Consider the following 11,286-nt stretch of genomic DNA (forward strand, 5'->3'; position numbering starts at 1 on the left):
GCTCGGGGGCCCAGCGTGTTTTTTGCCGAAAATCGATCGGGTTGTCTCAAGCAGTCTGGGGAGCAACCTAGTGTGGGACTTCGCAGTGGGCGGGGCCATTTGGGTGGTCAAACGGGCGAAACGATGTAAACGAATTATTTTCGAAACAAATCGGTGTGTTGTAGCCCACCATCTGTGGAGCAGGTGAGGGTGAGTCGATTGCGTCGGTGGAGCTATTTAGGTAGTCAAACGAGCGAAATGACACGAACAAGCTGTAGAACAAATATGGGTGGTCCTGTGGGGCCGCTGGGGCCATTTTGGTGGTCAAACTGGTGAAACGATGCAAAGGGGCCATTTTTGAAAAGCCCGGTGCCGAAATTGGCCGAAAACCAATAGATGGCCCCTCAACGAGCTATGGAGCAAATATGGATGGTTCGTCGAGGCCATTTTGGTGGTCAAGCAAGTGAAACAACATGAATGGGCCATTTTTGGCTCATTGCGACGGGTGTTAGCCCACGATCCGATGGGTGGTCCCAAGGCCCGTGGTCTGGCATCTGATTTGGGCAACGCGAATCGCAAATCTTTTGCAACTTTTAGTGAGTGTTAACCCACAGTTCAAGGGTTGGCCCAGGCCTCGAGCTCGCTTTTGGCATTGGACACCAAATTTTAGGACAAGCGACGAAAGAAAACTAAAGAGAAACTATGAACAAGAAGTCACCATTACCTTTCACTTCATATTTGTGGATTCAACTCCCACATCAAACACAAATCTCAACCAAAGACACAAGAGTTTCTATGTTACATTTATAGAGCATGAATCACTAGCCACAAGTAATCCATAAATATCTATAATTTTTGGAAGGCATTACAAACTACTTAGCAAATGATACGACGCAAAATGGGAAGGGACCAAAAATTTCATTTTATTAGATTGCGGCAAAAATGTTGTCAGCCCCTCAAGCTCAAATGACCGGTAGACTACATTGAAAACTATCTGCAGTCTGCTCCTACAGCCTCGTGGATAGACTTATAACCATCCTTTTCTAAGCAATTCGCGAGTTCAGCCTGCGGAAAGAGATAGCATAGCAATATGTGAGCACTATGTTTGTTAATCTCCAAATGAGAGTAGAAATAAAGAAGCGAAATCATTGCAAGACGAGAACAGAATATGTTTTCATTGCAAGTCTATCGCACTTCCCTTAGCGATCACTAAACGTCATGATCTAGACTCAAACACAACGCCAAATTTACAATCACATTCGGTGAATCCATCAAGTATTAAGTTCTATGTAGATAAAGAGATTATGTGTTACGCCCAATTCCAGAAAAAAACACTATGCAATGTAATGTGGTTGAAGTGTCCACCGGAGATACTGTAGCATGCGCACGCGCACGCGCAAACCTGAAAGGAATAGTAGTGATGCAAAACCACTATACACACCAGCTTTCTTGAGCTAATGAGACCTCAGTGAGGGAGTTCAGACTTTGGATTGATTTATCTAATGCTTGATGTGATTCTAGTCTAATGAATTATGGTTTGGATTATACTAATCTAATGAAATATGGTTCGGATTATTGCACAACCATGGTATATATCTAATATCACATGCATGGTATAAAGAAAAACCGGCTCTCAAAGAGAAATTCTTATCCATATTTAGACTCTATATTATTACCCATTCCAAAGGTAATACTGTACCCTTCCTTCCCTTCTAAGTTGCACGGACTCTTCACTTCAAACGCCACACTCAAGAGGATTCTTCGAAAATACACTACTTTTGAAGAATCCGACAAGCACCTGTTGACATTTTTGAAGAGTCCAAGCAACATAGCTTTCTTTATCCCTCTTCTTCCACAGGAACAATTGCCCCTCACAGCTTTGCCCAGCCAAATGAACAATAGAAAGGATGTCTTCTTTAAACCCTGTACCTAATCATTACTCTATGAATACACTTCTATATTAATACTCGCCAAAAGAAAATCGCACCCAAAAAGGAAAAAAAACTACAAGCATAAAAAGTAAGGTCGCAACTTGAAAATCAGCCTTAATCCCATGAATGAGATGCAAGTGAATTTTTGAAATGCATGTCGGAATACCTTTATATTGGGGATAAGTGCAGGTCCTCCATATCCAAATGCTGTATAAAGCTGCACAAGAGTGGCACCAGCTCGAATTTTCTTGTAAGCATCCTCACCACTGCAAGAAATGCATATTTCAAGTATTTAAATATTTACCAAGAGTATCTAATCAAAGATGCTATTACTTGTTACAATCATGAAAAAGGGGGTGCGGTACCTGCTAATACCTCCACAGCCAATCAAAGGTATTCTTCCCTGTTAGAACAAACATATTGAGGTTATCTATTGCATCAAAGAAAGAACAATGAAAAATATTCTGTCCTTAGAAAAATGAAAGTGTTAGGCAGCAGTGAGTCATAATCACACGCTGAGGATATGAAAATAACGAGAGACAGAAGTTGGCAGAACTATATGCAGAATGTTTCATCTCAAATTATCAACAACGTTTAAGCGGTATCTGTGTTGAGAAATAACAGGAAAAATTACAACAGAAGATAGACGCTTAATCTTTTAGAGAAAAACATCGACATGGATATAATGAGGTACAGAAACAAGAAGGACCAAAAGGAGCCAATGCAATTGTTCCTGTCCAATTCAATAACTAGCAATGTGGACTTATTCCGGATAAAGTGGGATAATGTACATACCTTGGTCAGAATGTACATCTCCTTCAGTATATTTGTTGACATACTAAAGAGTGGCTTCCCACTCAAGCCACCGGTCTCTTGAGCCACAGGGTTTTGAATTACTGAATCTGGTCTTTGGATTGTAGTATTTGATATAATCTACAAAAATCAAGTATACGATGTTGGCATTTTTTGTTAAAAAGTAAAACATTTTTGTGGAACATGGTGGTTAAACATGGAACAAAGAAGCATAAACCTCGCCAATATTTGTTCATGGTTACACACTTAGCATTAGAAACAATGTGAATGCCACAAATCCTTCAACAAGAAATGGCTCACACAAATTTGCCCCTTTACCTATAAAAGGAAAAAAACGTATCTTCCTTTATTTGCCGTATTTCCCAGCAATCTTAATGTATGGCAGAATCCTATTTTTTTTACTTATGTTAATATAGAGGTTTTTTGAACACACTTAAGTCATATTTCTGTATGCAATCTGCCATACATGACACCAACAAGAGGTGCATGCACCATCCAATGGCAACAATAAAGAAAAAGTAGGAAAAGAGTTTAATATATGTCTAAGCTTCATACTATATAATGTATACATAATTTTCAACTTTTTACAAGTTACCTATTAATTAGACAATTACTTAATATTGTTACCCGAAATTTGGCTACTACAAACAATATCTATTCTTATTCGTCTGTGGGAACAGGAATAGTTGTAGGTGAGGCTGCATCTGAACTATAAGCGATTTCTTCAGGTCAATCCAGCATCTTAACCTCAACATTGAAGAAGTAAACTAGCATTATAACACACCTTTCGCTTAACAACACACCTTCCTGCTAGCCATGGTAGTAGTTGATAAACTATTGGACCAGAAGATGCAACTTTCCCTAGTTTTGGCAGTTTCTTCAAGTTATTTAGATATTATTCTGCTATTGTAGTTGCTACTGAAGTGACTGCCATTTTGATGCTCGACTGCATAATAACTGGCATGTATCCACAACTATACAAGGTTTAGACAAGTTGATTGCAGACACGCTCAAACTTTCAATTCACCATGTTATTCATAACAAATGAAAATCTACTGTCGTCACTAGATAGAAAAATAAAGTGTACAACAACAAGTACAGTTAAAAGTAGAATGCTACGTCCAAGGCTGATTTAAGGATAAGGAAACATGAGAGCACATAAGAAGCTCCAAGAGGGACTCCATAAACAATGGTATGATCACAGTCTTGGGATCCTCCAAGCCTCCAAGTAATTAAGCAAATCATGTGACAAATGACAGGATTTTGTTCAAACCGAAAACAAAACCATCAACATAGATAACTAGAAAAAAGTAGTAACCAAGACGGACGAGGAAGGGGAGGAAATGTCAGATTCCTTTGCTTAAACACTTTTGGATACGACTTGAAGGTTCAGATAGTGGAAAAAATTTGACCAACAGGATACAAATTAGAGCTTTAAACTCTTTAGATAGAGAGAATTAATAGACCAGTTCGATCTGTTCAGAAAAGTTTACGCCTTGAAGCTTGGACAACCTCAAAAGCTTGACTACGTTTCAAATATAAGAGAGACCAAGAGAGGCATTAGCACTGTAATCATATTATAAAAAGTAATTGAAAGGTGAAAACCCAAAGTTAATTTAGACACCCCAAATTCCTAAAATTTAACAGAGCAATTTACTAGAGTCAATAAAAGCTAGGTAAAGTTACTATAAAGGCGCAGCACAGAATAATGTATTTCTTTTAAAGCCACAAAAGTAGGGAAATACACTCATCCATATAGCAAGCAGGTCCTAGGTTTTCAAATATGAGCTGCTCAGTTATTGATAATTAGTTGAGGATAAGTTAAAAAAAATGAACCACTGAACCCCAACATTGAATAAACTGTAGGTCAAAATAGGCTCAATGTAGGCTCAATGTCACAACCAAATTATTTTCCTTTCTCATTAGATAGGCTCAACACTAGGGGCTTGCTTAGTTACTAAAAACGCAAAAAAAAAAATACTTAAAAGTTCTGTTTCAAGCTGTACCAGTCCGTCCACACGAAGAGCAAGAGCCACCTACAATAGTACAAAGAAAACAAGCCATAAGAACTAAATCAACTACTACTACACCTCAATCCCAAGCTAGTTAGCATATTATGAGTAGAAATGCTTCCATACCGCTGCAATATCTTCAAGATCTTGTTTGGATAAATCTGGAGCAATTTTCACAAGCAAAGGCGGAGGTCCTTCCTCACCCCACTGCATTTCATCACGAGCTGCCTGAACCTAATAAAGATACTGAATGGACTTAATCTAGTACTTGGTGATATGGTCTCAAATATTAACAGAGGTAAACTAGAAAAATGAAACAGAAAGGCATCAGGAGAGAACCTTCTTCACAAGATCCTTCAGCTGCTTTCTTCCCTGAAGCTGGCGTAGTCCTGGAGTATTTGGGGATGAGATATTAATTACCTAAAGCAGTAAAACAGACTATGAATCAGTAAGCAACACTATGCGGAAGCTGGTAGAGAACGTCTCCTTTTTCAACTTTCACCATCAAAGCATAAAACAATAATTACCCAATTGTTCTCAGACATAAAAAAAACAATTACGATTTTCGTTTCCTCTTTATCAAATGATGAAATAGAACGTGACACTACCAAAAACGCAGAAGAGCTTAAAGCACTTGCTCTTTTTACACTCCCTATATTATGATGAGTTAGTCTAAAGGGTGTTAAGCAAAAGAACAAGTGCCCCTGCTCCTTTAGGCTGCAAAATAGCAGTCTAAAACATAATATTCTTCATTCTAGAAAATAATTAAATACAAAACGAATTAATACACATTTATGGAAACTAGAGAGAAAAGAAAACAAGTCTGCACACACATGAAACAAAAAGGTATACCAAACAGGTGTAACCCAAGAGCATGCAAATATCTAAGCAAAAGAATTATTTAGTTTCAGACATCTACCAGGTAGTCAGCATACTGAGATAATGTATGAACTCCTTGCACATAATCTGCTGCAGCATCTTCACTTGTCTTGTTCTTTCCAAGGTTAACTCCAAGAATACCAGGACCAGCTTTCCCTCCATGCTTGACTTCATCTCCTGACGGAGATGAAGTACTAGAAGTTTCCAACTTTCTCTTGCCATGCTGAGCACCCAATCGTTTGGCAACTGCAACGATTCCTTCACTATTGAAGCCACACCTATTGATTATAGCACTGCCACCAATAAAAGGATTTTTAGTTTTTTCAACTTTCACAAATAAGCATTTTGATCCTCTTCTTTTTTTTTTTTTTTTTTTTGAGAAGCATCAAGCTTTTAAATTATTGAGGATATAGAAATGAACTTCACTGGGAAAACCAAAAGAAATAAACTTTAAACAGTTCAAGATCAGAAAACATAATAGATGCTGATGGTAACATAATCTGAATAGACATACATTCTTACCCTTCATTTGGCAACCTAAATATACGTGGCTTTGGGTTGCCTTCCTGTGGAATGGGAGTTACTGAACCAACCTCAACAAAACCAAAACCTAATCCAAGCAAGCCTTCAACGGCCTCCGCATTCTTGTCAAAACCAGCAGCAAGACCAACAGGATTTGAGAACCTTCTTCCCCATACATCAAGGCCTAATATAGGAAGATCAGGCCTCTTCTCCCTTGGAACCCATCCTCGAGCTGCAGCAGAGACTGCCAGTCTGTGAGCAACCTCTGGATCCAGAAATGCAAAGAATGGATTTACAAGCTTTGTTGCTGAGAATAGCCATCCACTGCACGTTTTTTGAACATAAATGTTATTTTCACCCAAACCTTTTAATAAACAGTAGACACAGTTCAGCTAAAGTGAAAAAGGGAGAACATGAATTAGCTTGATCTACTTAAATAAGTCAACAAGATGAAGAAGATTGGCAGCAGAATCTCACAAATCAAACGGCAAATACAAATATGCCAATATGTGTATGATGATCGAAGTAACTCAAACAAACCAGCTCATTGAAGCACACCAATAACCTTATACTAATCTGCCATTAGTAAGAAAAATTGAGCTAATTGAAGAAACCATCAGAAAGCATAGGCAACCAATTCCCTCTAATCTAAGTAAACAACATCTTAAACCCCAAGGAAATAAATGCTCACTGCTGATTATTTGGGAAAACAGCTCCTTTGGCACTTATGTGGGTGCTTTGAAGAAAGAACAACAAAAGAGCTTTTGAAGAAGCAGAAAGTAAATTTATACAGTTGATGGCAAGTCTTTTCATCTTTGGTTAATTTTGAGGGTGACACATAACAGTAGTAGAGAACCATATAATGAAGGATCTCTATCTTTTGTGTACCACTTATATAGAGGGTATTCACCCACATGAACAAATTCATTACTTATCTAATACTCCCTCCGTCCCATTTTATGTGTCATACTTTCCTTTTTAGTCCGTCCCAAAAAGAATGTCACCGTAATTTAATTAGAAAAATTTTAACTTTAAAACTCCCCTTTTACCCTCACTAAAATGATTTACAACCACACAAATAGCCAAGGATCATTTTAGACCACAAGTTTCAAAAGTCTTCATTTTTTCTTACTCTTTGTGTCAAGTCAAAGGGAGTAAATAAATACTCACAGCTGGGAAATTTTACCACAGAGGAATCATTTCTAAGGTAGGCGCCCCTCCAAAACAACGACCACACACATATTCTCGTAAATTCAATTTTAAGCCAACACACGTATGAAACACCAACTAGCATCATTTTCTCTTTCCACCTAACAAGCAACTAACTGAAGCAACTAGTTGTCGTGCTTTATTTATAGGTCGCTCCAACTCTTACAATAGCAGACTGGGTGATGGCTTTTCTGTATGGGGATAGGATAAAAACATAAAGACCAGATCCTTCAACGTTTGCTGAACCATCCATATCTAAAGTCTACTAAGAATGTTACTTCAGTGAAACAATGTAAAACTCATCCCCAATCCCAGCCACACCCCTCTAGAAAAGCATATAAAGTTAAGAAGACTCGATCAAAAAGAGAAGATTCTGGCAGTTTAACTATCTCTCTTCTCCTTGTTTGAGGACATATTATTGAGTTGATAAGCCAAGAATTATCTCTGAAATGGAATCCTAAAGGGGCCTTGGTTGAGTCGCCTATCTAGATAAGTTAAAGTCCACATAAGAACAGTAAGTTTTGTGCATCCCCCCGAATATCAAGATCCATATCGGCAGAATGTATTCAGATGAGAAGTTGTAGGCACACTAAATGTAAGTGTACCATTTTCTTTCCCTTCATGTGTTTTTCTGTCTGTATATTCAACCAATGTGCCCAAAAGAAGTACGCTGGGACATCATTTAATTTCCTTTGTCTGGACAACAGGATTCATGAAAAGAAATCTTACACAGAACACATGCATTTTTTTGTCTCTCAACTATTCTACAGTCAATGTTGTAACGTAAATATCTCAAAGATTTTAAATTCAGTACCAGAAGGTGGCCTCATCAACTGTACTTGCATAAGCTCCTCCAGCTATTAGTAGACCAATTGTGGCTCCTGTAAGCAACCTTCCCTACAAGAAGCATGCAGCAGAAATTACTAACCCTTGCAAACGCATAAGTAGATCAGAATACAGCTCCTGACCCCATAGGCAATTATCATATGCCACCTTCTAAAACTCAGGCCATCAGTCCAATTTTCTCGAGAAAAAGGGTAAAAGTTTTTAAATAAAACTAGTTACTTCATCTACTTGGCATGGTTAAGCTTATTAAATCCATTGATAAATGCACAAGAATGTTTCAGAAATTAAAAAAAGGAAATAAGGCGTGCTCAAAATGATTCAATATCCCCAACTAGGATTGATAAAACAGCTAAATTAAATACTTCTTCGTGTCCCATTTCTATGTATGTGAATTACCTTTTTTTCTTAACGACGTGATTTATGCTAGTAAGTCCAAACACTTGTGTCAAAATCCAACTTTTTTTACGATAAGTTACTTGAAATCCAACCATATTCCAATCAAATACAAACTTTGGCCATTTGTCACACTTTGTATCAACCATAAAGATTCACTATACAACTCTTATAATGGTGGTGTACGGGACAACTTGCACACTCCTCAACTACTCCATTATTTACCTCCTACCAATTCGGATACACGGTAACTTTGTCCCATATTTAAGGGTAGCCCGATGCAATAAAGCTCTCGCTATACACAGAGAAAGGCCAGACCACAAGGGTAATTCTAGAATTTTCAAGAATTTGAAAACAACAAGCTATTTTCACTTTTTTCACTCCAAATTACTCAAAAAATGTCAAAAACAACTCCTATCTGTATCTATGACCAAACATACTAACACAACTCCAATTTTCAAATATCATTTTTCACCTTGAAAAAGCTATGTTTTTTTTCAAATCTGTATTCTTGAGCCTGGGGTCTTTCGGAAACAGCCTCTCTACCTCATCTACCTCATCTGAGGTAGTGGTATGGACTGCATACATTTTACTCTCCTCAGGCCTCACTTTGTGGGAATACACTGTATGTATCATTCATCCACAATGAAACATGGCCAAACGCCAAACTTACTCATTTTCCTAGAGAACATTTTCCACGAAAATTATTTTCCTTCACACAGAACACACACCAAGCTTACAAAATAAAAGATACAAAGTACAAAATATTGAATTATTCCAATTCAATTTAGCTCCAAACAAGTCCAATATTAACTCTCGTGAAGTGAATTATGACAAGTAAAAATGCACGGAGGGAGTATTAAACTAGTAGTCCAAGTTAACAAAATTAAACATACAAAATTACAAAGTATTCAATTATTCTAATTCAATTTAGCTCCAAACATTAGTCCAATTAACTCTCATAAAGCAAACTATGACAAGTAAAAATGAACAAAGCGAGTATTAAACTAGTAGTCTAAGTTAACAAAATTAAAATTAAAGACACAAAATACAAAATATTGAATTATCCTAATTCAATTTAGCTCCAAACATTAGTCAAATTAACTCTCGTGAAGCAAACTATGACAAGTAAAATGAACGGAGGGAGTATTAAACTAGTACTCTAAGTTAACAAAACTAAACATACAACAAAATTATTAAACATTAGTTCAATTAACTCTCGTGAAGCAAACTGTGACAAGTAAAAATGAACGAAGCGAGTACTAAACTTCTACTCTAAGTTAACAAAACTAAACATACAACAAAATTATTAAAACAAACATAAATTTTTTTTTACCTTTTTTGAAGAATGAGGAACCTTAGGCGGTAGAGGAACATTAACTGAAGAAGTACAATAATGTCTTGGAGGAACAAAACTTGGTTTAATTAACTTACGATACAAACTTTCTCTAATCAATGTAAATCCAACCCTTTGTTTCATTTTTTATTTAAAAGATTAAATTTTTAATAACTAAACAAACTTTACAACTCCAAATACTCAAAAGTTGATCAAATTTGGTCAAAAATAGCTCAAAATGCTCAAAATTTTTCAAGAAAATTTGTAAAGATACAGCAAAGTGATGATGCTGTGATTCAAAAGATTGAAAAGGGTGTATGGGGTAGTAGAGTAAGAGTGAAAATGGGGTGGGGTGGGGGGTAGGGGGTGAGGGGGTTAAGCTATGTTTCTTGAAAAGGAAGATGGGGGGTTTAGTACAGAAGAAAGGGGAGAGAAAAACCCTTTAGGGCTTTGGGCATATGCCTTTTTGTAAAAGTTATCTAAAAATATAGAAAATTTCGATATTTTGCCTAATTGTTAAAAATATCAATTTTAGATCTATATATAACTAGATTTCAATATATTTAATAAAGATAAAAAAAAGTTTTGTAAAGTTACATAATTAACTTTCGATAAAAAAAAATGATTTTAAATCTATCGAGATATATAATTAGTTTGTGATATATCTAATGAAGATATATAATTAGTTGACATTTTTATAATTATTTCATAAGGGTGGAGATTTGTATAAATATGATAAATTAACGTGTATATTTATGTTATTTTTTCAAAATATTATGGTTTAATTTTTTTTTACATTTTATTTAAAAAAAAGAAAAATACTATAGTAATTGACTTTTCAAGAAAAGGAGGGGGGTTTTCGAAATTTTTCGAAAATGATCTTTTTACTTTTATGAAATAGGGGTTACAAGGTAGGAGTAATATATTGTATATTAGTAGTATTATTGTTGCACGAGTAATAAAATTTCAATTGTTGTATCATTTTTGTACATAATGTTTACAAGTGAAAAATTTTGAAACTAAATCAAACGGACGAATCATATAATTATTGAATAATTATTTGCAGAATTTCAAATAATTGTGAATTATTTTATTTTTTTATAATCTTAACGTCCTATCAACTTACATACCTCAACTAATTTTACGATACACTTGTCACCTACAGTGATTAATTCCATGAGATATCCAACAAAATACCAAAGTTTATTCTTGGACATAACATTTTGTCCTACAATCTTAAGTTGTTTTTACACTACATACAATTTTGTTTGTCCTACAATTTTGCTAGAGAAAAGGACAAACCTTATGCTGTTTATCCCTCGTTAAAAATCTTTGCAGTAAAAAAAATCGACAATCAAAAAATTAA

At 35.9% G+C, this 11,286-nt stretch overlaps 1 protein-coding gene across 1 annotated transcript; it reads right to left on the reverse strand.

Annotated features, from left to right (window-relative positions):
• Nucleotides 1-682: 682 nt before the first annotated feature.
• LOC107838712 (dihydroorotate dehydrogenase (quinone), mitochondrial) lies at nucleotides 683-10,427 on the reverse strand. Its single transcript, XM_016681879.2, has 11 exons — nucleotides 9,921-10,427; nucleotides 8,160-8,242; nucleotides 6,137-6,460; nucleotides 5,655-5,907; nucleotides 5,075-5,155; nucleotides 4,862-4,969; nucleotides 4,730-4,759; nucleotides 2,706-2,843; nucleotides 2,276-2,313; nucleotides 2,077-2,176; nucleotides 683-1,044 (listed from the first exon to the last, which is right to left on the reverse strand). Exons 1-11 carry the CDS (start codon nucleotides 10,062-10,064, stop codon nucleotides 970-972), a joined length of 1,374 nt encoding a protein of 457 aa, XP_016537365.1. The 5' UTR covers nucleotides 10,065-10,427; the 3' UTR covers nucleotides 683-969.
• Nucleotides 10,428-11,286: the final 859 nt, after the last annotated feature.

Source organism: Capsicum annuum, chromosome 8 (assembly GCF_002878395.1).
Source record: "Capsicum annuum cultivar UCD-10X-F1 chromosome 8, UCD10Xv1.1, whole genome shotgun sequence".
Classification (NCBI taxonomy): Eukaryota; Viridiplantae; Streptophyta; class Magnoliopsida; order Solanales; family Solanaceae; genus Capsicum; species Capsicum annuum.

What these genes read in the sequence shown, in the direction of transcription:
- LOC107838712 (XM_016681879.2), bottom strand. Translation starts at nt 10,064, where the DNA reads ATGAAACAAAGGGTTGGATTTACATTGATTAGAGAAAGTTTGTATCGT. An exon ending in ATCTTGAAGATATTGCAGCG is followed by an intron (nt 4,760 to 4,861) that starts GTATGGAAGCAT and finishes GTACTATTGTAG; the next exon opens with GTGGCTCTTGCTCTTCGTGT. An exon ending in AGATGTACATTCTGACCAAG is followed by an intron (nt 2,314 to 2,705) that starts GTATGTACATTA and finishes TTGTTCTAACAG; the next exon opens with GGAAGAATACCTTTGATTGG.